Source organism: Candida jiufengensis, assembly GCF_024610255.1.
Source record: "Candida jiufengensis strain CBS 10846 chromosome Unknown scaffold4, whole genome shotgun sequence".
Taxonomy (NCBI): domain Eukaryota; kingdom Fungi; phylum Ascomycota; class Pichiomycetes; order Serinales; family Debaryomycetaceae; genus Lodderomyces; species Lodderomyces jiufengensis.
In genome coordinates, this window is record NW_026261559.1 from 715,283 (window position 1) to 741,413 (window position 26,131).

At 26.1% G+C, this 26,131-nt stretch overlaps 13 protein-coding genes across 13 annotated transcripts; 9 read left to right on the top strand and 4 right to left on the bottom strand. All coding sequences in view use genetic code 12, as the record gives it.

Moving 5' to 3' along the window:
- Positions 1–55: 55 nt before the first annotated feature.
- Positions 56–2,685, top strand: KGF54_002241 (U4/U6-U5 snRNP complex subunit; the record flags this gene model as incomplete). The annotated part of the gene is made up of 2 exons (XM_051762700.1): positions 56–2,586; positions 2,664–2,685. The coding sequence occupies 2 exons, from the start codon at positions 56–58 to the stop codon at positions 2,683–2,685; spliced, it is 2,553 nt and encodes an 850-aa protein (XP_051620753.1).
- Positions 2,686–2,697: 12 nt separating this feature from the next.
- Positions 2,698–4,749, bottom strand: KGF54_002242 (coiled-coil domain-containing protein; the record flags this gene model as incomplete). The annotated part of the gene is made up of 1 exon (XM_051762701.1): positions 2,698–4,749. The coding sequence occupies one exon, from the start codon at positions 4,747–4,749 to the stop codon at positions 2,698–2,700; it is 2,052 nt and encodes a 683-aa protein (XP_051620754.1).
- Positions 4,750–5,082: 333 nt separating this feature from the next.
- On the top strand, positions 5,083–5,554 carry KGF54_002243 (E2 ubiquitin-conjugating protein; the record flags this gene model as incomplete). Its single annotated transcript, XM_051762702.1, has 2 exons — positions 5,083–5,093; positions 5,152–5,554. 2 exons carry the CDS (start codon positions 5,083–5,085, stop codon positions 5,552–5,554), a joined length of 414 nt encoding a protein of 137 aa, XP_051620755.1.
- Positions 5,555–5,720: 166 nt separating this feature from the next.
- On the bottom strand, positions 5,721–6,110 carry KGF54_002244 (uncharacterized protein; the record flags this gene model as incomplete). Its single annotated transcript, XM_051762703.1, has 1 exon — positions 5,721–6,110. The coding sequence occupies one exon, from the start codon at positions 6,108–6,110 to the stop codon at positions 5,721–5,723; it is 390 nt and encodes a 129-aa protein (XP_051620756.1).
- A 278-nt stretch (positions 6,111–6,388) lies between these two features.
- Positions 6,389–8,074, bottom strand: GUP1 (O-acyltransferase; the record flags this gene model as incomplete). The annotated part of the gene is made up of 1 exon (XM_051762704.1): positions 6,389–8,074. The coding sequence occupies one exon, from the start codon at positions 8,072–8,074 to the stop codon at positions 6,389–6,391; it is 1,686 nt and encodes a 561-aa protein (XP_051620757.1).
- A 224-nt stretch (positions 8,075–8,298) lies between these two features.
- Positions 8,299–8,979, top strand: MCU1 (Mcu1p; the record flags this gene model as incomplete). The annotated part of the gene is made up of 1 exon (XM_051762705.1): positions 8,299–8,979. The coding sequence occupies one exon, from the start codon at positions 8,299–8,301 to the stop codon at positions 8,977–8,979; it is 681 nt and encodes a 226-aa protein (XP_051620758.1).
- A 514-nt stretch (positions 8,980–9,493) lies between these two features.
- Positions 9,494–11,020, top strand: TGL99 (Tgl99p; the record flags this gene model as incomplete). The annotated part of the gene is made up of 1 exon (XM_051762706.1): positions 9,494–11,020. One exon carries the CDS (start codon positions 9,494–9,496, stop codon positions 11,018–11,020), a length of 1,527 nt encoding a protein of 508 aa, XP_051620759.1.
- Positions 11,021–11,439: 419 nt separating this feature from the next.
- On the top strand, positions 11,440–12,063 carry KGF54_002248 (uncharacterized protein; the record flags this gene model as incomplete). Its single annotated transcript, XM_051762707.1, has 1 exon — positions 11,440–12,063. The coding sequence occupies one exon, from the start codon at positions 11,440–11,442 to the stop codon at positions 12,061–12,063; it is 624 nt and encodes a 207-aa protein (XP_051620760.1).
- A 173-nt stretch (positions 12,064–12,236) lies between these two features.
- Positions 12,237–12,714, top strand: KGF54_002249 (uncharacterized protein; the record flags this gene model as incomplete). The annotated part of the gene is made up of 2 exons (XM_051762708.1): positions 12,237–12,307; positions 12,369–12,714. 2 exons carry the CDS (start codon positions 12,237–12,239, stop codon positions 12,712–12,714), a joined length of 417 nt encoding a protein of 138 aa, XP_051620761.1.
- Positions 12,715–13,213: 499 nt separating this feature from the next.
- On the top strand, positions 13,214–17,881 carry PEP1 (type I sorting receptor; the record flags this gene model as incomplete). The annotated part of the gene is made up of 1 exon (XM_051762710.1): positions 13,214–17,881. The coding sequence occupies one exon, from the start codon at positions 13,214–13,216 to the stop codon at positions 17,879–17,881; it is 4,668 nt and encodes a 1,555-aa protein (XP_051620762.1).
- Positions 17,882–18,015: 134 nt separating this feature from the next.
- RAX2 (Rax2p) lies at positions 18,016–22,089 on the bottom strand (the record flags this gene model as incomplete). Its single annotated transcript, XM_051762711.1, has 1 exon — positions 18,016–22,089. The coding sequence occupies one exon, from the start codon at positions 22,087–22,089 to the stop codon at positions 18,016–18,018; it is 4,074 nt and encodes a 1,357-aa protein (XP_051620763.1).
- Positions 22,090–23,254: 1,165 nt separating this feature from the next.
- GSG1 (Gsg1p) lies at positions 23,255–25,312 on the top strand (the record flags this gene model as incomplete). The annotated part of the gene is made up of 1 exon (XM_051762712.1): positions 23,255–25,312. One exon carries the CDS (start codon positions 23,255–23,257, stop codon positions 25,310–25,312), a length of 2,058 nt encoding a protein of 685 aa, XP_051620764.1.
- Positions 25,313–25,593: 281 nt separating this feature from the next.
- Positions 25,594–26,073, top strand: KGF54_002253 (uncharacterized protein; the record flags this gene model as incomplete). Its single annotated transcript, XM_051762713.1, has 1 exon — positions 25,594–26,073. One exon carries the CDS (start codon positions 25,594–25,596, stop codon positions 26,071–26,073), a length of 480 nt encoding a protein of 159 aa, XP_051620765.1.
- Between the last annotated feature and the right edge of the window lie 58 nt (positions 26,074–26,131).

Genomic DNA, 26,131 nt, shown 5'->3' on the forward strand with positions numbered 1-26,131 from the left:
ATCATTCAATAATCTATGAATACTGTAAAAGCGAGCGAGGTGACTTAAATGATAGATGAGTAACAATAGATTAGCATTTTTGGATCAAGAACCACCACCAGGTTATATAGCTGGTGTAGGAAGAGGAGCAGTTGGATTTAGTACTGGAGCTGATTTTAAAAATGAATTACCACAAGTGTATGATGATGATGAAGATGAGAATTCAGCTAATCAAGAATTAAATGAGAATGGATTATTAACAACTCGATCAAAAAGAGATGAAGAAGATGAAGAAGCTGATAGAATTTATGAAGAAATCGAACAAAAATTAAAAAGAAGGAAAACCAACTCACAACCAAAGCAGATAACTAAATCTGGATCACCGGAGAATGATAATAAAGAATTGACTGAAAAAACTCAATTTCTGGATTTAAAAAGGGATTTAAAATCATTAACTGAAGATGATTGGTTATCACTACCAGAGGCTGGAGATATGACAAGAAAAAATAAGAGACAACGTATATTAGATCAACAACTGCAAAGATTGTATGCTGTACCAGATCAAATATTAGCTGGTAATAATGGAAGCTTCGGATTCACAAGAACTTTGAATACATCAAATAATAAGAACAATGCATTAAGTGCTCAATTGGATAGTTTTTTACCTAGTTCATTAAGAAAGCAAAACACTACTACAACAAGAGAATTAGAAGAAGAAATTTTAAATTTTGATGGTGCGGACAAAGATGCCAAATACATAGATTTGAAAAAAAGTAGGCTAATATTTGCATCATTGAGAAAAACAGAACCATATAAATCAAGTTCATGGATTTCTTCAGCAAGATTAGAAGAAGACGCCAAGAATTTCAATAAAGCTAGAGAGTATATTCAACAAGGTTGTAAAATGATACCTGGTGATGAGGATGTATGGTTAGAATATATCAGATTAAATAAAAATGATCCTGAATTTGCAAAAGCTATAACTAAAGAAGCACTCAATTACTGTAATAAATCTACTAAATTATGGTTAAGATCTGTTGAATTGGAGCTAGATAATAAGTTGAAGAAAAAACAATCAATGAAAGCCTTACAACAATTACCGAGAAATATAGTGTTATGGAGAAAAATCCTTGAGTTAGAAGATGATAAGGAAATGATTGTAAAGCTACTATTGAAAGCTGTTGATTTGTGTCCGAATGAGTGGGAATTATGGTTGAAACTAATAGATTTATCTGACTATAATGATGCAAAGGCATATTTAAATAAAGCGAGAAAGATTTTACAAGGAGATTTAAAAGTTTGGATTGCAGCTTGTAAATTAGAGGAACGTGAGGCTTCATCAGACTCTTCAAAAATAAATGAGTTAGCCGAGAGAGCTGTCAAAGAAAATGCTTCTGTAGAAGCTGAGAAATGGTATGAAGTCGCAATTGAATTGGATAAGGAAGGGTATAATAAGACAAGTAGAGCATTATTGGAATGTTATTTAAAATCTCAACAATATGATTCAATCACATTGCTAGAAGAAGCTGAAAAATACAAAGGTAATTTGAACATTTCTCATTATATTATGGATTATCTTATCAGTATTGATCCTCACAATCAAGAAGTTTGGGATAGATTGTTTATCACATTGAAAAAGTCAAAAAATTACGATTCATTAATTGATTATTATGAAAAAGCTGTTGATTTAAATCCTGGATTGATTTCGTTACATCTCAGCTTTGCAAATGATAAATGGAGGTTAGGGAAAGACGTAGAAGGCGCAAGATTTATATTAGAGTCTACTGATAATGAATTGAATGATGATTCAATCAAGTTTGCCATAATTAACATCAACATGAAAACTGGCAATTTATCGAAAGCCAAAGATTACATCACAACAATCATACAAACGGAGCCAAAGAGACATGCCAAATATTGGTCTATGTACATTCATATACTTAGATGTTTAAACATAGACTCTAAAGAAATTCTAAAAGCTTCTGACAAGGCACTCGAATTTTTCCCAAATAATTTGAAGCTATGTTTACAAAAAGTTCTGATTTTAATTGATGACATAAATGATCTACGATCAGCTAGAGAATTTGCATCAGAAATTTCGGATAAAAACAAAAAGTTTATTGAAGTTTGGATCAAATATAGTGAAATAGAAGAAAAACTAGGAGTTTTAATCAAAGCAAGATCAATACTAGATAAAGCATTACTAATCAATCCAGAGTCTCCAGAATTAGCAATTGCACAAATTGAATTGGAAAAAAGAGCTAAAAATACAACAGCAGTCAAGAATTTAACAAACAAATATATCAAGAAATTCTCATCAAATGCTTACATATGGTATTTGTACTTATCATTGATACCCAAAATGTCACATAAAAAACCAGAATTCATAAATGCTTTAAGATCCACGAATAATTCACTGGAAATGTTGATGTATTTAGGTATTTTCTTTTGGCAAGATGGGAAATTTTCAAAATCTAAGACCTGGTTTGATCGAAGTATGGAGGAAGATACGACTAATGGTGATGCCTGGGGCTGGATGAATAATTTTTATAAATCGCATGGTACTGATGATGAGAAAGAAAAATTTTACAATGAATACGAAGAGAAGTTTGATGATATCAATATAGGGAGAGTGTTTATAAGAATTAAAAAAGATCCTAAAAATTATGGCAAGTCATCTTTAGATATCTTAAATTTAGCATCTAAAGAGTTACTTCATTATTGATTAGAAGCTATAAAAGATTCATAAAGTTTTAAATTCAAAGCACTTAACAAACAGGGAAATTGATTTTTGGAAACCCATTCATTAGCTAATGATTCACACAATGATTTAAATTCATAGTCTCCATATGCTTTTAGTGATTTATTTTCAATATCTATTATGAGGTAGTTATTCAGTTGAGTTCCAGGTTGTGGTTTTTTATACTTTGAAATCAATTTCAATCTTGACGATAATTCATTTGAGTTTATTGTACTTGGTAAAAATTCAATACTGTAGCCAAAATATTTAGATATTATTTTTAATATTTCTTTTGATTTTTCAGTATATACTTCCCTTAATCTTATTATTCTTTTAGTCAATTGATCAATTTGTAACTGTAATTGTGACTTATCATCTTCTTGACGTACAAATAATGACTTCGGTATCACTTCCTTGTCTTCTTTGTCATTGATATATGTGTTGATTAATGATTCATTTTCTTTTCTTAATGCGTCTAGTGTTTCTTTCTTGATAAATTGATCTTTTGCTAATAAGTTGTTTTTCAATTCTAGTATGTGGATGGCTTCCTTTTTACCATTTATTGCTCGTAATGATTCGACTTCTTCTTTTAGTTCATTATTATTTTGTTCCAATATCTTTATGCTTGAAAGTAATTGGATATTTTGAGTTTCTAAATCCGATGCCGCCTTTCTGAAAGTATGATCTTCCATACGTGGACGTTTGTTGAATGAATTTGTTTGTAGTGGTTGTTCTTTTTGATTTTTAATAGCTTGTTCATCCAATTTTCTTTTATATTGATCAACTAAATTTTCTAAATTCGTTACATATTGTTGCATAGTTCTATTATCTTGTTTAGATTCTTCGTTTGATCTTAATATATCTTCTAAATCTTTCAACAGTTTTCTAAGATGTTCAATTTCAATAGTATACAATTTTTTCTCTCTTTCTAGTTCTACTATTGCATTTGATGATTGTTCATTTTTCGTTTGCCATGATTCTATCATTGGGAGGTATTCATTTTCGATTAGGGTACTTGCATTTTCCAACTCTTGTTTAAGTTCATTGACTTCAATACTTTTTGAGTCAAATTTTTCTTTTAATGTTAGGTTATTAGCTTGCAAGGCTTTAAACTTTTCAATAAAATTCGATATTTTAATACTTTTTGTAGTTTCATCATCATCGTTTAATTTTTGAGTATCATTATCATCAATCAATGCATCGCTCAAAGTCTTAAAATAGACATTAAATTTTGACTCAATTTGTAATTTTTCCATTTCTAATTTCAGATACTTTTGTTTTAAAGCTTCATATTGCTCTAATTTTTGATTCAAGCTCAAGTTCTTTTGTTTCAATAATTCTGCTGAGGTATGTTTTTGTAATAATTGATCTATTTTGATTTGAAGTTGATTATTTGTCTTTTGTAGACTATTGTTTTTATTTACAAGAATTTGATTATTTTTGAAAAAGGACTCATCATTTTTGAACATTTCTGTATATTGTTCGAGTTTATTGACGAATTCTTGATTAGAATTCTGTAATTTGTTTATTATTTGATCTCTTTGTTTTAATTCTTTTGTCATTTCATCATTTAATTGAATTTGAGTATTCCAGTCTGATGTAACTTGTTTATGTTTTCTAATTAGTCTATCATTCTTTTCTGTTAGACTTTGAAGTTTGTTCTCAGTTTCACGATAGTTCTGTTCTAGTATTCTATTCTTTTCATTTAATTCTTTAATCTGATTTGTTGATATGTCGGTTGAATTATCAATTTTTGTATTTAGTTGATCATTTTCTTTATACAAGAATTCCACATTTAATTTCAATGATTCAATTTCTTTATTTTTCAACTTGATGCTACTTTCGTAGTTACTTATAATTGATGATTTTTCCTGTGACCATAGCTTTTTTTCAGTTTGAAATGATTTAAGTTGATATTCTAATTTTGATATGTATATCTTTGTATTTATAGTAGATGAATCTTTTTCATATTGATTAATTATTTCATTAGTTGGATTGTCCACAAATGGTGAAGAAGTTACACCAGTCATCAAATTGGCTCCACTTCAATTATACAACTATTATGTTTTTGTTATAAGAAGTAATTAATACTAAATTTTGATCTGAATAAAGTAGTTGATATTTCATTACATTTATTGTTTGTATTTGATTTAATGTCATAATATCAAAAAATTTAGTGACGTCAAAAAAACAAGACACACAAATTATGGTCTATCTATTTTACAACACAATTTTATATAATCACCAGTATAATTAACTTTCATTAAAGTTTAGATAATTGATCTATAAAACACTAAATATCAATAGCAAACTGCTAATTAAACTAATTTTCAAAATAAAGATTAATAAATATATAAACAAAGATGTCAAAAATGTGAGTTTCAGCTTCATGAATTCAACTATTTACAAATCATACTAACTTATCATTATAGACCAAGGAATTTTAAATTATTAGAAGAATTAGAGAAAGGTGAAAAAGGATTAGGAGCAGAATCAATATCATATGGGTTAACAAACCAAGATGATATAACAATGACATATTGGAATGGTACAATAATTGGTCCTCCACATTCAAATCATGAAAATAGAATTTATTCATTACAAATAATATGCGATGAAAATTATCCTGATAAACCTCCAAAAGTTAAATTTATTTCTAAAATAAATTTACCATGTGTTGATTCACAAGGTAATGTTATTATCAATGAATTTGATACTTTAAAAAATTGGAAAAGATCATATACTATGGAAACTGTATTATTAGAATTAAGAAAAAGTATGGCTTCACCTAATAACAAAAAATTAGCTCAACCATCTGAAGGATCAACTTATTAAATTCAATGAATATAAGAGTTAATAGATAATGGAAGTCATCATTCAATTACGTTGTTGTTTATATAATATTACAAAGCATTTTTCATATATCTTATCTATACATATATTATACAAATTTAGTTAGTATACAGGTGATCTAGAAGTTTAAACATTATTTAGTATTCATTTAAATTGATTCATGATATTCTTTTTCCATTAATTCTCTAAATTCCTTTTCAGCATTTAAAAAATCTTGAACATAATTATAATATTTAGAATCCAGTTCCATTAAATCATGATTTGTCATATCATTTGTGATTTCAATATTAGTCCACTTTTCTACTTTTGTCTTTTTACCATTAATTTGTTGTATACTGGGTATCAAGCATTTTTGGAATATTCTTTTGAAAGGTAAACATATTATTTCTGGTGATGATTTATAAGTTGATGGTTTAAAAGTACATTCATGTTGTGTTATAGACTTTAAGTGACATTTATATTCTGCTGGATTATCTAATTGTTGTTTATACTGTAGTTTTATATCATCTATTGTATATACTGGGACGGGAGGTGCCATTTAGTTATTGATAAAACTAGTGATTCTTTGATCAGCTTGTTTATGAAAAGTAGATATTTAAGATCTATAACGGAGCTAATAAAAATCTGATAACAAAATTGGCTACCAAATTTTTGCTGCAAATCTTTAAAGTAAAAGATCACAAGATTAAAAGAGGTCGAAACAGTTATCTAAAGTATACAATTCTCAAGAATATAAATAAAGAATAAATAAGACTTGTAATGGATAGATAAATAAATGAATAAATAAATAAATTAAATAAATATTAATCAAGAATTTCAGCATCTAACATCAATACCAGTTCTTTTTTCACCTTCTCTCAATTCAAACATGACTTGAGAAGCAATAAATAAACATATTGATGATGTCACAAAGAAACTAATACCAGATAAAGTTTTGAAAATCTCTTTAATCAATTGTAAAGTACCATCTTTACCCAAACAAAAACCAACCAAATTAGCAATCATCATCATCCAAATATTAATAACAGCACCAACACTACATAAATATCTAAACCACCATTGTTGATTATATTTTCTAAAAAATAACGAAGCACTAATTTCAGGTATTAAAAATAATACAATTAACCAACCCCACATTAATAATCTTAATTCAATATCATGCCAAATAGCAACAAAACTGAAAACCAATAAACTATTTAAAATTCTATAATTTCCTCCACCACCCATGGGGATATAAATATATTTAATAACCCATCTATTAAAAGATCTATGCCATGCTCTCCAAAATGCTAATGCTGAAAAATTATTATCCATACATCTAATCATATTTTCTGGTGGATCTATACCATCTAATAATGACCAGAACCTGAATAATCTCCAGGGTATTAATAATTTTAACCATATTACATTTAAATTAAACATTCCAACCATTGATATTTGAAATGGTGAATCTCCATCCCATGCTTTTGTTTTTGATACAGCAACAACATACATGAAATGTAAGATGAATTCCATTGTTAATAAACAAAATATAAACCTTAAGAAATACATGAAAATTCTTTTGTAATCTTTTACTGATGATGATTGTTGATAATTTGATTGATATATATAATCATTGAAAGTTAATATAGGACCAGCTATAAATAATGGAGTATAAAAAATATATGCAAGATAATTTACGATATTGTAATCATTTATTGGTAACGGAGCGTTTAATCTTTCACGATCTGTTAGGTTTAATAATGAATCCTTTTTGGTTTCATCGGGTATACTTAATTGATGTTCTCTTTCAATATAATCAAGGTTGAAAGATATCATTCTTAATAATGTGAAATTATAAAATACATCCCATCTTGCTATTATACCTTTGAAACCACTATCTAAAAACGGTATACCATATTTAAAATTTCCATACCATTCATTGAAAAATAATGTGGATACTCCATAAATCCAAGTAGTCCAAATTGCCACTTTTCTATTCTTAATATATTTTCCAATCATGTAGTTAATACCAATTAACATTGAAATTTTAGTTACATTAACACCATGAGCTCCAATTAAGAAAATGATTCCAAATCCAAAATCAAAATAACTTCTTTTAGTGATACCTAACAAAGGTGTGAAGATCTTTCTCAATCCAACATGTATAACGATAAGTAGTATTAATAATGGGAAATTATCTCTAAAAAATCTATATTGTTGATCAGAATTATCAACTTTTCTTCCAAATAGCCATCCATTACTCAATAAATGTTGAAATTTAGGATAATTAGGATTAGTTTCATTAGATGCTTCCATGGCAGCTTTAAACATTAAAGGTACGACTATTGCAAATACAACATAATATATTTTAAACTCTATAGTTGACCATTTTGATTTTGTTGATGAATTTTTTAAATATTGTTGTTTCTTATTATTATTATTGGTTAAGTTGGGATCTAATCTTGTATCTAATGTTGATAACGAGAAAAAATTTCTCAATTCTTTCAATGCTAATGACATTGCATTTGAATTGACTTGATTAGAATGATATGGTAAAATTGTCAATTGATTTATTTTGAGTATTGAAGTTGGAGATATCTCTCGTAATAAAAGGTAGAGGACACAAAATTGAAGTTACTTTAGGAAATATAATTTTTCAATTCCATTAACCATACAGAGTATCAATTTTGGTAATTTATATCAATACAAGACCATCTTAGCTACTTCACTTAGAGTGTTTTTCAATGTCTCATAATAATGTTGATCATGAAAGTGATCTATCAAGAAGACCTAATCCAAAAGGTTGGACACCACCAAAAGCTCCTTACAATCCATATGATCCAAATGATATAAGACCAGCAGAAGGTTATCCATCCGAATACCAAATTCCAAATCAAGAACCAAAAGGATTTTCATCAATACCCAAAAAGCCAACTCAATATCAAAAAATAAATGAAACAATGTCAAGATTAAATTATACAGCAAGACCAAAATCAAATATATACCCAAATCAATATAAAATGTTAAGACAAGTGGACACTAATAAAAATCTACATTTTGGATCAAGATGGTTTAGTATCTTTATAGGTGGATCAATAATAATATATGGTGTATTTTTCCAAAGATGGAATAATGGTAAAGAAAATGTATTTAGTGATTTTTATAGATCACAATTGAAGTTTAAAGAAAGAATAATGGGAGGATTATCAGAAGTTGAACACGATGATTTATATTATCCTAATCAAATTAGTGGTAGATACTTAAAGAATGTCAAAGATGCTCAATATATTAATGAAGATATTAGAAAGACAAAAGAAAATGAATATGTATTAAATAGACCTAGTGAAAGACATATATTGGAAGCTGAAAGGATTCAACAAGAAAATGAAGAAAAAATATTACGAGGTTTGAGTTCTAAAAATTGAGAATGGTATTGAATACACTATATTGATGTAAATAGATAGGAAACTAATAGAAAAAACTTAGGTTTTCAATTAACTTTCTTCAACCTCTTTAAATCAGGCATTCTAACCAAAAACAATTTAACGATACTAAAAAATATGAAATGATGAATCACATATGGTAACTCTTTTTCAGATTGCCAAATCCAATTTAAATCTGAAACTTGTATAAATTTCAAAACGATGGAAATTGGTAGCTCTATCTTTTTCAAGATCAAAAAATTTATCATAATAAAAGAAGCAAACAATTTGATAAACAATGTAACGTTTAACATTTAGCATATCAAATAATCTCATTTTTTTACATTCATTTTTATATTAATAATTTCATTCTTTTCCTAGTATTTTGTTTTTGTTTGACTTTCTACCATACCACTTTTTAGATGTACTAATTTATATTACAATATATTAAAATTACCAAATTTCAACAATTAATAGGTAAATCGAATATCAACACATTGACTAAAAAAAGTAAACAATGCCAGTACACAAAGAAATATCAATATTTTCAACAATTACAAATATTTCAATACTATTTTTAAAATTATTTATAGTGTACATTAAGTCATGGTTTAATAGAAAACCCAATTGTCCAAAATCAATTGATTGTAATCCTTATGAAAGTGAAGAATGTGTTAAAGATAAGATCATTAAAGCAAAAGATATTAATGAAATTGTTTCAATTTTTGGGTATAAAGCAAGAGAACATGTTGTAACTACAAGAGATGGATATTTATTGTGTATACATAAATTAGAGAAATTTAATACTCAAGATAAAGAAGAACAACTCAATTTAGAAAATACCAATAAGAAGAATAGCAATAAAATAGTTTATTTACATCATGGATTATTAACTAATTCAGAATTATGGTGTTTAGGTTCTAAAAAGGAAAAAACTTTACCTTACTTGTTAGTTGATTTAGGTTATGAAGTATGGTTAGGTAATAATAGAGGTAATAAATATTCAAGAAAACATTTAAAATTATCTGCATCAAGTGTTGAATTTTGGGATTTTTCATTAGATGAATTTTCATATTTTGATATACCTGATATTATCTGTTATATTGATAAATTTTATGAACGTCAAAAAAATTTGGGAAATTTAGATGTATCGTCAATGAACTCAAGTAGATCAACTAGTGGATCAACAACCCCTGTAATTGGTGGATCAACAACTACTTTGAATGAACCACCACCAATAAAATCAAGTAAAAATCAAATAATTTATATTGGGTTTTCACAAGGTTGTTCACAATTATTTGCAAGTTTGAGTCTTTTCCCAGAATTTAACGACAAGATTAGTTTATTTATTGGATTATCACCAGCAATTATACCGCAAAATTTGAACCATCCCATTTTTAAAATAATAGTCGATCAAACAGCACATGATAATTCATTCTTGTATAGTTTATTCGGAAGAAGAGCCATTTTCCCAAGTGTATCATTTTGGTCAACTTTTTTCGGTCCAATATTGTATGAAAAAATAGTTGATAAATCTTTAATGTTATTATTTGGATGGTCAAATCAAAATATAAATAATGAACAGAAAAAAGTTGGGTATCCACATATGTTTTCAAATTCATCTGTAAAATCATTATTACACTGGTTTCAAATTATAAGAGCCAAAAGATTTCAAATGTTTGATGAAACTTGTTCAACTGGGTTAACTAAATTATCTTCATTATCTGATTCTGCTAAAGTTAAAGGTAATAGAGTTACTCCGTTCCCCATAAATGATCATTTAAAAATTCCAATGGTTTTATTTTGTGGAGATTCGGATATTTTAGTAGATATGGAAAAAACAAAAAGTTTAATTTTGGATTCAAATAAAGCAATGACTAATAAATTAGAAATTATAATGTGTGAAAGTTATGAACATATGGATACTTTATGGGGTAATGATGTTTATGAATTGGTTTTTAGTAAGATTTTGAAGAAATTAGAAAATTTAAATGGTGATGAAGGTAATAATAATAAGTTAGGAGATGAATTAAAATTAGATTAATTAGAATAGACTAAATAGGGTTTGATTTGGGTTTGGTTTGGAGTTTCGGAGGTGATTTTTTGCTTCTTGTAAATTTGTATATTTTATATCAATTTTAGTTATTAATGGCTCTAGATTTTAATGTAATAAAATTCAATTCAAAAATTTCATCTGTAAAATTTAAAGTGAGATTTGGGTGCAAAATCTGCAAAACCAATAAATTTTATACATAACAAATACTATCAGTCATTTCATTTCATTTATTCTACTTATCTTTCTAGGAAGTGAAAATGAAAGATAAAGAGAAGAAAATATCTTATTCAATCACTGATTTATATAAACTATACCATAATTACAAATATGACATAACATTATACGATTTACTTCCAAAACCCACCAAAAATAAAAATTGCCATTCTACAAAACCAATTATTCAAGACATGTACCCTATTTCAGCATTTATTATATTCCAAAACAACCAAAACAATTCAAATACAGATTCAATTTCTTTATCAAACAAGACAACAGTATCTACTGCATTTCATCCATTTTCACCACCTCCTTCATCATTAACCCAAGCATTACAACAACAACAAAAGCAACAAAACAACTATGACAACACTACAACAAACTTACCAGATTTCACTCAATCAACATCAGTAATTATCCCAGTGATTACAATAGAACCAGGTTCAAGAATTCCACCTGGTGGATTACCACTTGAAGAACTTTATAAGAAATTTCCAAATTGTAAGATATTCGAAACTCAACAATTGGAAAAAGAAGTTATTTTGTTTTCTCAAAGTGAAACCTCCAAGAAAATTAATGTCAAGTATGAAAAGACTAATTCTACTACTAGTACTATTATTTATGAGGAAAACAAATGTGAAACTCAATCCAATGAAAACAATGAAAAAGAGGCGGTTGGTAATGATACAACGGGCAATTTAGATGTTGATAAAATTTCAAAACAAGTTTCAGATGAGCTAGTCATCAACTCAGCAACTCCTTCAAACTCTACATCTTCTACTGATGATATTATTATACAAATTTACCCATCGTGATAACAGTCTTGATTGTTAATGAATTCAAAATTTTGCAGCCGTGTGGTAGCTTGATTTTTTTTGTAAGTAAAAATAATTTAAAAAATAAATTTGTTTATAATGAAAAATGTTTCATAATTTTTTATTTACTTTACTCTTTTTTTATAATATATTGAAGTAGCAAACATTACTTTATGTCCTTTTTGGTACCCAAAAATAGAACAGTTAAAGAAACTAATCCTTGGTGTTACTTAGATATTGCAATGTATGTACTTTAATATTATCAATTGGAGAAATCAAATTCAGATACTAACTTATTATCATAGACAGCCAGATCCAATAATACATGCAGATACAAATGAATCAAAACAACTACTATCAACATATGAAACCATTGAAATGGATTTAATAACATGGAACACACTAATCTTAACAAGTTTAAACAAATTATATGGATTAATTGGTGAATCATCACCATTTGAAATTATAAAACATAATAATAACCCACTTCAAAAACAAATCATACTCAAAATACAAGTTGAAGATCAATCAAAATTTAATAATTCACTAATGAGTTATACTTTTAATTTAAGTAAATATTTTAATGATTTGAATTTAAATTGTAATTTTAAAATAAATAAAATTGAGAATTATGTTGGATTGGTATTATAGAATAAATTAACGAATTAATGAGTAATAATTGAAGATAACTCTTATAATCTCTCTTTACTTCTCTTTAATTAGGAAAGTTGACAAGTTCATGTAAGTTATGTTATCTTACTCTTCTAATCTCTTGATATTTGATTAAGCCAGAAAAACGCTACCAGTCGGAATTCGATGAAAAATTCCATAAATAATTTCTGAGAGGCTTTTTATTTAAAATTTAGAGCCTTTTACAACAGAATTAAAATTCTAATTACAACCTAAATGAACAAAGTTATTAGGTGAACTCAAAAGATTAGTTATTCATCTATTCAATTAATTGAAAAATCATCATATTATTTATTGTATTACATTCAAAGTTCATTCAATTCTTTATGATAATATAACAATATATCAACTATCTTAAATTAAAACTAAACTTATTTGCAAATATTATATATAGAACAAGATTAAGGGTAATTAACTTTATAATCTAAAGATTGAAATGAGAATCCCTATACATTCATCTATGGTGTCACTACTACTATTGACATTATCAATAATTACTTTATCATTATCCTTCACTCCTGAGATATCATTATCAACACATGATGATTTTCCCGAATTAATAAGATATTTTGATGATTCAAGTACAATTTTGACTTTAAAAAATCATAGAGCATATATATCTCATAATGATGGTAACCTGTTTGATTTAATTAATGATATAAAGGAAAAAGTTATACAATTTGAATTTGATCCATTTGTAAAAGAAAGAGCATTTATAATAACTGCAACAAATAATCATTATGTTACTCGAGATAAAGGTAAAAATTGGTCAAAATTTGTATCAAATATTTATGAATATAACGAAGATGGTTTAGCTTCAATCCCAAAAATGGAATTTAATGCAGCTGATTCACAAATGTTAATGATCTCAAATTATCAATGTCCTGAATCTGGAGAATATAATCATAAATGTCAACATATTTTTCATTATACAACTGATGGATTTAAAACTAAAAGTAAAAAAATTCCTATAAACGCTCATGTTTGTAGATTTGCAAGATCAACTACAGAATCAATAATTGGTGAAGGCTCAACTATTTATTGCTCAGAAAATGAATTGAATTCTTTTAAACATATTATACTGTCAAATTTATATAAATCAGAAGATTTTTTTACGAACAAAAAGGAAATAAAATTATCAGATACTGGGAATGGAGCAATAATTGATATAAAAGTTGAAGAGAATTTTATGACTATTGTTTCAAGATTAGATAAATATAGTGAACATTCCAAAATTAATTTATATGTTACAAGAGATGGTGAAGAATTTAATAAAGCAGATATTCAAATTGATATTAAATATGGAGTTATGTCATTTTTGGACTCATCTCCTTCTTCATTATTTATATCAGCTATTGATTATAGTCAAGATGTTTCAAAAGTTTCAAAATTATATAGCTCAGATTCCTTGGGTTTACGTTTTAAAGAAGTTTTGGATAAACTTTCATACGTGATGAAAGTAGATTATATTGATGGTGCTTGGTTAGCAAATGTTGAAATTGAATCTCAAGAAGATAATGATCAACAAAAATCATTATATGATTATTTATTTGGTGGTAGTACAACCACTAACTTAATTTCCAAAATTTCTATAAATGATGGTGAAGATTGGAATCTATTAAAGTCAAATGATGATAGATGTAAAATTGAAGATGGTTGTTCAGTACATTTATGGTCTTATGGTCAATTAGGCGGAGAAGGTAAATTTAGAACTGGTCCAACACCTGGAATTTTAATGGGTGTTGGGACTCAAGGTAAATATTTAGCAAATAATTATGATCAAATGAAATCTTTCGTTTCAAGAGATGGAGGTATTTCTTGGGATCTTGCTTTGGAAAGTGCTTGTGTTTTTTCTTCTGGTGATAAAGGTAACATTTTATTAGCTGTACCTTATAATGGAGTAGTCAAACATGGACCTGTTGATTATTTTTATTATTCATTAAATCAAGGTAAAGATTGGGAAAAAGTATCACTTGAAAAAGAAATTTTCGTAATTGATATATTAACTACTATTGATGGTACTTCCAAAAAATTTTTAATTGATGGTTATTCACCACAAGATAGAGGTGGAGCAAGAGAATTATTATATTACGTTGATTTTGCTGGAGCATTTGATGGAAAAACTTGTCAGGATTCAGATTTTGAAGAAGTTTATGCAAGACAAGTTGGAGATGATCAACCGTTATGTGTTTATGGTCATAAAGAAAAATTTAGAAGAAGAAAACAAGATGCAAAATGTTTTGTAAATCAATTGTTTCAAGATGTTAAAGTATATGAAGATCCTTGTCAATGTACTGAAAAAGATTTTGAATGTTCGTTGGGTTTTAAACCAAGTGGTAAAGGTGGTGGTTCTTGTATACCTGATCCTAAAGCTATTGCCAATTTATGTAAAAAATCAGGTAAACTGCAACTTGAACTTTTTGATAAATCAAAAATTAATGGTAATATTTGTGATTTTGGGTCCAAAAATTTGGAAACTTTTGCATCAAAAGAAAGTTTCAAATGTTCAGATTATAATAAACCTGATGATGAAAATAGTGGTGAGAAAACTGATATTGTTGTAAGTAAAAATGATATTGAAGGTACTATTACTCAATATATTTATGTTAACACTCACCTGGAAGCAAATTTGGCAGATAATATTGTTTTAAAAACTAGTGATGATCGTATATATGTTTCAAATGACGGAGGAGCTGGTTTCACTAAAGTCCCTGTGCACGATAAAATAATTGCATTCTATACTGGTTTTGTACCTGGTCAAGTTATTTTGGTGACTGATTCTACTACTTTCTATTATTCACAAGATGGGGGTGGAATGTTTAGAAAATATAAAGCTCCGAATAAACCCGTAGCTTCAGTTCCATCACAAATTTCATTTCATAAGAGAGATCCAAGAAAATTTATATGGATGGGTGGGGATTGTGAAAGAAATGATAGGAATTGTGATGCATCTGCTTATTTTACAAATACTGGTGGTGAAAGTTTCAACAAGATTATGGATAATGTTGTAATGTGTGATTATGTTGGCCCAATTTTTGAAAAACAAATTGATAATTTAATTTATTGTTCAGCAAAAGATTCAAATGGTAAAAAATCATTATATTCCATAGATGGTTCCAAAAAGCCAGAAAAAATATTTGATGATATTGTTGGATACGCTATTACTGGTCATTTTGTAGTTGTTGCTGTTATTAAAGATAATTCATTAGAAGCTAAAGTTACACTTGATGGTAAAACATTTGCTGACGCTGATTTCCCAAAAGATTTAAAAGTTGGTAAACATCAAGCATATACTGTATTAGACTCTACATCAAATGCTATTTTCATGCAAGTTGAAACAAATCTTGAACAAGGATTTGAATATGGATCATTATTAAAATCAAATTCAAATGGAACTTATTTTGTATTATCTTTAGAACACGTAAATAGAAATTCCGTGGGTTATGTTGACTTTGATAAAATTGATACATTAGAAGGTACAATTATAGCTAATATAGTTGCAAACTACAAAGAAGGTAAAGGAACCAAAAAATTACAAACTTTAATATCAAGAAATGATGGTAGTGAATGGGATTATTTGGCACCACCAGTTGTAAATTCCAAAGGTGAGAAATATTCATGTATTGGACAACCAAGATCAAAATGTGCTTTACATTTACATGGATTTACTGAAAGAGCAGATTATAGAGATACTTATTCGTCAGGTTCAGCAGTTGGATTCTTAATGGGTGTTGGTAATGTTGGAGAATATTTAGCAGATTTAGATTCTTCTTCAACTTTTTTAAGTATTGATGGTGGTATTACATGGAAGGAAATTAAACAAGGAGTTTATCAATGGGAATATGGTGATCAAGGTACTATTTTAGTTATTATTGATTCACAAAAGGAAACAGATACTTTAATTTATTCGTTAGATGAAGGTTCAACATGGAATGATTATAAATTTACTGATAATAAAGTTAAAATTTTAGATTTAGCAACTGTACCAACAGATATCTCAAGAAAATTTTTAATATTAGCAACTCATCCAAAAGATATCAGAGATACTTTAACTTTTTCCATTGATTTCACAAATATTTATTCAAGACAATGTCAATTAGATTTAGATAAACCTGATAAAGATGATTTTGAATATTGGTCCCCATATCATCCTGAAGGAGAAGATAAATGTTTATTTGGTCATGAATCCAAGTATTTGAGAAGATCACAAAAACAAACTGATTGTTTTATTGGATCAGCACCATTAAATGAAGGTTATAAACAAATAAGAAATTGTTCATGTACTCGTAGAGATTATGAATGTGATTATAATTATCAACGAGATTTAACTGATAATACATGTAAATTAGTTACTGGTTTAACAGCAGAAGATCGTAAAAAAGATATGTGTTCAAAACCAAATGCATTCCAATATTTTGAAAGTACAGGATATAGAAAAATTCCACTTTCAACTTGTGAAGGAGGTAAACAATTTGATACTTGGTCACCAAAACCATGTCCTGGAAAATCAAAAGAATTTGATGAATATTATGGTAGAGAAGTTAAAGGATCAAAATTATTTTTAGTTTTATTTGTTCCTATTATAGTATTTATTTCTGTAACTTGGTTTGTTTATGATCGTGGTATAAAACGTAATGGAGGATTTATAAAATTAGGTCAAATTAGATTAGATGAAGATGGTGATGATAATTTTAATCCAATTGAAAATAATCAAGTTGATGTTGTTGTTAATAAAATTGTTAAAAGTGGGATTTTTACAGCTGCTGTTTTGATTGCAAGTTTTAAAACTATTAAAAAAATAGATAAATTAATAATTGATAAAATTGGAAATGTAATATTTAAAAGAAATCCAGGTAGAAGAAATTATGTATCTATACCTGAAGAAGATGATGAATTATTTGGAGAATTTGATGAAAATGATATTGATGATGAATTAGAAAATGGTGCTCATTATTCACAAGATATTTTTAGGGATAATGAACATCAAGAAGATGCTGAACTGTTTAAAGAATCTGATTTAACTGATTTTAATAAAAAGGATCTGAACTCAACTAATGAGAGATTATTTGATATTGATGATGATGAAGATGATGAAGATGAAGAATCAGAAGATCCAAATAAAAAATAGGCAAATAAAAAATATTTAAAAAATGTACGATTAATTTTTTTTACTTATTAAAATCTCATATTAAATTTTTTGTAATATACAAATACTATAATTATTTATAAATTAAATTAATTTTTGTTTCTGTTTTTTAAAGACTATTTTTCCCTTTGTAAATCAATTTCATGTAATAAATCTTCAGGATTTACTGCATCCATCATATCTTGTTCATGAATTCTTTGAACGTAACCCTTTCTATTTTTTAATAATGCAAAATATGGAATAATATATAATAATCCAAATAATGTAGTTGAACCTAATGCACATGCTAATGATATACCTACTACTTTACCCTTTGATAAATTCTTATTTAAATTTTTTAAATCATCTGAAGATAAAAATCTATTTTGATCGTTTATTAGTATTGTTTTAACATCTCCTATTTGAGGTGTAGTGGTTTGATTTTGTTGTTGTTGTAATGTATAAACATAAGGGATCCATGAGGTACCGTTATATAATGCCATATTGACTAAACCATAATCTTTTATACTAAATATACCAGCAACTATTAGTAATTTATCATTATCAAATAAGCTTTTATTATATGATGTAGATTTTTCTGCTGTTAATAATTTTAGGTCGTTAAAATTGGTGGTATTATCAATATTTAAATCTTGATCTATGCTATACCAATTAGTACCATCAAATCCAGAAACATATTCATCTCCAATGACAACCATTCTATTATTTAAATTTGAATTTGAAGATCTGTCATTGATAATGAATTTATTGACATCTTTGTTTAATTTATTTAAAGAATCCGAAGTATCAAATTCTCCATTATTGAAATTATAAGTCATAAATTTAATATTATCATTATTTAATGTTAAATTCTTACCAGTTATTAAAACATGATTAGCAGTATAAAATTTCATATCAGTTATAACACCACCAATATTTTGAGTTGTAGAAGCATCATTTTGAGGATTTATCCATCTTGTATTTGAAATATCATAAACACATAAAGAAGGACAACTTAATGATCCTGCAGTATCAAAATCACCACCGACTAATAATTTATGACCTTCATCAAACAAAACAACTGAATTGACATGGATTGAAGAACCATCACTTTTTGATAATGCAGGTGGTTGAAATGATGTAAATGTATCATTTATTAAATCATAAATTATTATTCCAGTTAAGTTATTATTATTGATTTCAATTGATCCATGAATTCCCATGAATAAATATTCCGAATCATTGTCAACATACAATGTTTCAATTTCAGTTTGATCATCCCAAACAACTTCATTACCTTGTAATGCTTTAATGGAACTTGATGGGTCTGTATTATTGATAATTCCAACATTTCTTACATCACCAGAAGTAAATTTACCACCAATAATACTTATTGAGTCATTGACATAAAATGAATTTGATATAAAATCGGATGAATTTTCGGTAACGTTAAACCCAAACTTATTAAACTCAGCATTAGCAATATATGCTTGATTAATGCTATTAAATTCCATTATATTGAAACTACTCCCACCAAGTATTTGTTGTTGAGAGTTTAGTGGTAATGATTGAGTTAAATTATATTGATTTGTTGACCATTTGGCGTTTGTGTTATCCCAAGTTTTGAAGTTTGAACCTGATGATGATGAGAAAATATAGTATTCAATTTTGTCTATAGTTGGATTAGCAAATTGATCATATTCAACATCTTCAAAACTGTTTCCAAAACTATACCATTGATTATTTGAGTATAATGCAAAGTTATTTGCTTGTGAAGTAGTTCCATTATTATTAGAAAGATTTTTTATTGATGAGTCCAGTATTGAAAATTTACCAAGTACTAATAATGAATTCTTGACGGTAATTGTTTTTGATATAGTGTTATTAAAAGTTGCTCCATGAATGGTTTGATCATCTCTTTTCCTCAAGGTTGTTGGTAAATTTACATTTGTTTCATTTGAGGTTGAGTTGTATGATGATATATTTAATGTAATTAAATTATTGTTACTTAATGTTAAATTGTTACTGTTTGATTCAAATTGTCCAAAAAAGCTTAAAGAATCATCAAACAAATTTATTTCTCTCACTTCAGAATCATTTGATATTCTTCCACTTAATAAATTAATTGATGAATTACCAACATATGTATTGTTTGTATTGATTAATGTTCTATTGTTTTCTCGATAATGTACTAGATTTTCATCAAAATCGGTAAAATTTGCTAATGAATATTCAAATAGACCATTTAAATTTATATAAACTAATTCTGATCCATTTCTATTTGATGTTCTGTTTGTATTATTTCTATCATAGTACAGATCTAACGAAACAATATTTGCTGTAACTTTATCGACCACGATCATTGGGTTTTGTTCACCTGAGATGATAGTATCATGAAATGAAACTTCAATTTTATTATTATGACCTTGTGAGCTACTATTTAAATGACCATAAAACAAATAGTCAAATTTAGCATTTTCGTTATTTTGATAAATTAATTTACTTGATAAGATATTTTCATCAATATCGGTAAGTGTGACGTTTACAATACCTCTTTGTTGACACGAATTATCTTGTGAACATCCTGGTGTTGTCATTATTATAGAATAATCACCCGAATATGAAATATTTGGATATAGTACAATCTTTGCATTTGTATCATAAGTGACTAAATAATCATTTCCAGTCAATTGAGGATCTATAGCTTTAATAGATTGAAAATTACCAGATATAATATCAGCATAATTATTATTTTCTTTATTAAAATCATCATCACAATTTGGTTCATTTAAAGTATTATTACCATACACTGTAATTGCATTTTGATATAATTCAAATCCACTAAATGAAGCTTGATTTCCATACCAATCTAATATGGTTAATCCTAATTGATCAAATCCAATTTGATTTATAAATGCAAACTCTTGAAAATTAGCTCCATATCCAAGATTTTTAGTTTTAGTAGATGGATCATAATATTTGAAAAAAGTACCATCTTCTTCATCAACAAAAACATCGTCTTGATTTAAATCAGTAGCATTATCTCTATTTTTATCAACAAATTCATTTAAATCATCGAAACTATTTAAAGGACACCAAGCATCACAATAAGCTAATTCATTTGTTGATGGATCAATATATGTCAAATTCATTATACCATTATTCGGGAATGAATAAATTCTAAATAATTTTATACCATTATCACTTTCTGGTAAATAAATACGCGCTTTTGTTGGTGTAATTCCCTTCATTTCATCTGGTAATTCAACTTTCCATTCAGCTCCTGAATTTGGTGTAGCATCCCATATGTTATTAGTAGATGGACAAATAATTTTTGAATTTTCCCCTTCATCTTGTGCATTAACTGAAGTAAAGATACCATGTCTTAAAGATATAACTTGTTCTGCATTAACAATTGTTGAATTAGTTTCATTATGATTTGAAGTTGAGTTTGATGTAATATTATGCACTAATAAATCAGATAAACCTAAAGTATTAAAATTACCACCAAATATGATTGATCCATTATCTGTATCATTACCTCCAACTTTAATTATACTATTTATAGTTGAATCATTTCCAAAACCTTGAAATAATGTAGAATTTAAATTTTTTGAAGTTTGATTATAAATTGCAACACCAATGGTATTATTAAAAGTAAAATTACCACCAAGATATATCAATTCTTTATCAATAAAAATTGTTTTAACTGTACCATTAAACCCATTATTGGGTATTATATTTGTAGTAGAATTTGAAGTTATATTATATATAATTGGACTTTTGACTGATTGTGAATTAAATTCAGTAAAATTACCATTTAAAATTATTGAATCATCAGATATTCTTAATAATTGACTAATTGGTCCATTTAAATTTCCAAATTTTGATATAAAATTATTATTTGTATCTTGTAGAAATAAATTATTTTGATTTGATGATTGTGAAATGTTATCATCTCTTTTTGAATTTGCGTTTGAGTCTTCTTCTTCTGCTTGATTAGAATTTGTTGTTAAAAATTGTGAAGATCCAATATATTTATAAAAACTTGTAGAAATAAAAGATCCAAAAAATCCTATTCTATTACCAAATGAATTATAATTTAATGTAGGTTGAGTAACATTTTGAAAAAATGATGAGGTATCAGCATTTACAAATAATTGTAGTAGTAATACTAGTAGTAGTATATTGATTTTTATTATATTAAACATATCATTAGATTTAGATCTATAATTTATGTTGTGAAATCTTAAGATTTTATCTTTTAAATAAATTTAAACGAAATCTTTTTGATCTGAAATGAAATGTAAACTGTGAAAATAAAATATAACTCTTATAAAACGAATGTAATTAAAATAAATATATATAAAAGATTACTGAAATGAAAATAAATGAAGATGATGATTAAATGAATGAATGAATGAATGAAGTAATAGTTAGAGTTGGTAGTAAAAATAGTTGTGTGTTGATATTATTAATTGATTAAATTTAATTAAAATTTGGTTGTAAAAAAAAAATATTAATTTTTTTTTCTTCTCTTTTTCTAATTTTGGTTTTGGTTTTTTTGTTTACATTCTCTAATTAAATCTTATAATAAAGATATTGTAAAGACAACTTGATTTTACTACATTTGATCTAAAGGATATTTCTTCTATATTATATATAAGAATGTTTAAGAGGTTAATATTATCTTGCTAAATCAGCAGCTTACATCTTTTTACCAATTGGAAAAAAGTTTTGTGGACCCAAAATATTAATCTACTTCGTCAATTTATATATTATTACGATATAATATTATATATAAAAATAATTTGGTATTTCATAATTAATATTTATTATAAATATTTTTTTTATATACAAAAATTATTTAATAGTAAAAAGAAAACATTCATATGAGAATATGTATTCATTCTTAACTCTCATTAGTTGTTTAATACTTTTGATATATTATATATCTATCAAGTATACACATTATATTTTGATAACATCGTCTAATTAATTATTTTAGGAAATAATACTGTAGTTAGTTCGTGTAATTTATTACAAATTTTTTATTTGGTCTTTAAGGGGTAACTTAATTTATTTTTGGGGCGTTTCAGCCGCTTAATGTTTATATAATAAATATTTTTAGTATTATGAAATCAATGTCTTTATGTTTTATTCTCTGACACTAAATTTTATGACATCCATTTGGTAGTTAATCAATAAAATCTTGTAGTACAACAAATAAATATTATTATTATTATTACTATTATACTAGACTAATAATTATTAGATATATCTGATCTCGCTTTTGAATATCGATTACAATTTCCAACATTTTCCCTCCACTTTTCATTAATCAAATTTGCTTTTAAATATTAATAAAAAAGTTTAATGGAATATCCAAAAGGATTAGATCCATTTAAATCAAGACAAAATTTATTACATCATACATTTTCACCATTAATTTCAATACAATCTACTCATAATGTTGATATTTTTTTTCAACTGATTTTAGAAAATGATAATGACAATACTAATGGAAATAATGAAATTATTTCAACTTTAAATATTTTAAAACCTTTTGGTAATAATTCAAGATATGGTATACCTAATCAACAATTTAAAATTATAAATAATCAATTAATTACAAAAAATTATAATAGTTTTCCAATTAGATTTGAACCATCATTACCTGAATTATTATCAATTTCTTATGCTCAACAACAACAACCACATCTTAAAAATCATTTAAATAATAAAAATTTACATAATAATCCACTTGATTCTTCCTCATTAAATTCTGAATCTTCTTCATCAAGTACAAAATTATCAAATAGTGGATCACTACCGCCAATTGATTCATCATCATTACATTTTGATTCTCCACAATTAGATCAATTGTTTAGTATTCCATCATTAGAACATTATTTACGTCATATTAATAAAAAGGAAAAAAATTCAATAGATAAAGAAGAAAAATTATATTTAACATTTTTTAATAAAATTATAACAACAAATAAAATAACTTCATTTGAAACTTTTAATCATCCTATAAGTCAAATATTTATAATAGATTTTGAAAATGATTCAATTGATGATTTACGTAAACTTATAGTTGATTTTAGAAATTATAATTTCCCAAAATTTTTTCAAATTGATGATTTATTAATCCATGTATTTATAATTTATGATTCTACAAAATTTGATTCTAAAGATTTATTAGTTTTACAAAATGAAATAAGAATTAAATTGAATATAGACAGTATTTCAATACCAATGAAATTAAAATGTGATTTAGAAAAAGAAGAAATTAAATATTCATTAATATCATCTATTGAAAATTGTACAATTGAAGAAGATTTACAAAGATTAACTTTAAAAGATACCACCACTAGTTTTAAAATTCCAGAATCAATAGATACTTCATTAAGAATAACAGTTTATAATTTTATTAATAAATTTTTAATACCTCATATGCAAACCAAGATAAGATTATGGGATGATCAAATGTTACAACCTAAAAAATCAATAACTGGTAGATTTTTTTCAGCATCTAAAAAGTTTTTCAATAATAGTGATTCAAATTTATTATCAATTAATTCATCATCAATGAATCCATCATCATCTCAATCTTCTTCTAATCAATCATCATCTTTTAATTATCAAGAAATGTATTATTATAAATCATCAGCCGAACAAATTATAAGAAAATTAGCAGATTGGTCACTTATACTAAATGATTTCAAACATGCATATTCCACATATGATTTAATAAGAAAAGATTATAGTAATGATAGAGCATGGATTTATGTAGCATCAACTCAAGAAATGTGTATAATCTCATTACTTTTAGCTCAAACTCAATATTTAAATTCTTCACAACAAAAACAAACAATACCAGATAAAAATACATTACGTAAAATTAAACATGATATTATAGAACCATTTATGGATAATTTATCATATACTTTTAAATCAAGATTAAATTTGAAAACTTATTCTGTTAAATCTTTATTAATGTGTATTGAATTAATTCAAGCAATGAGTCAAATGTATAATATATCAAATTGGTGGATTGATTTAATTGAAAAATATTTATTAAAATTAATACAAGAATTTGATACACACCTAAATAATTCATCACAGCAGTTACAACAACAACAGCAACAGCAGCAGCAGCAACAACAACCACAACAACAGAACACAAATCATTCAATTATAAAATCAATATTATTTGAAAGATTAGGATACGCAAACGGGTATCATTACTTAACAAACGAAGAAACAACAACAACAACCGAACTTCAAAAAGAAATTTTAGAAGAAGGAGCATATTTAAATACATTAAAGTTACCACCTTTAAGTTCAACTATTGGATTGACTAGAATGAGAAGGTCAAAATTATGGTATCATTTAGCTAAAATTAATCAAAAAGGTACAAATTTTTGAAAAATGTTAACTCAAATGTTAAATAGGTTTTTTTTTTATTTTCAATTAATATAGATTAATTTAATAGACTTTGTATAAATCTAAATATAAAATTGTAATTTGAGTTCTTGTTTTTGAATAAATTAATTCAAATTTATTATTGAAGTCTCACAAAAGCGCAGATATCCATTGAATACAAATTATCGCATTATCAAATATGGAAAAAAAAAAATAGTATATAAAATTTATATAATCTTAAAAACTACATCAACTCACCAACAATAAACAACTCACATATTCCAATGTTTTCAAGAACGCTATTGAAAGGAAAAATCACAAATTTTTCAATATTTATACGACAAAATTCCCAAACTGCACAAACTTATATAAGACAAAAACCAAAATTATATTCCCTATTAAAAACAAAAACAACAAAATCATTAATATTAACATTATTTACAACTTCAATTATAATAGATTTAATTAAAATTAGAAAGAATCTAATAAATTTAGAAACTTCATATTCATTAAAATTTGAAATTTTGGAAAATATTATTACACAACTAAAGAATAGTTCATATGATGATAATTTTGATTTAAAGAAAGAATTAAAATTGGCAAATTCTTTTATTGATAATAAACAACAAAATAAACAGGATTTAGAAATTGATTTTAAATTGAATGAATTTTTAAAATCATTAGAAGAAGAAGATGAATTAAATGTGAAGGATAAGGAATTAATTAAAGATAAGAGTATTGATAAAAGTGCTAAATTTTTGTAAATAAAAAATTTTGTATTAATACATATTATTTAAAAATTGAAATTATCCAACTTACAAA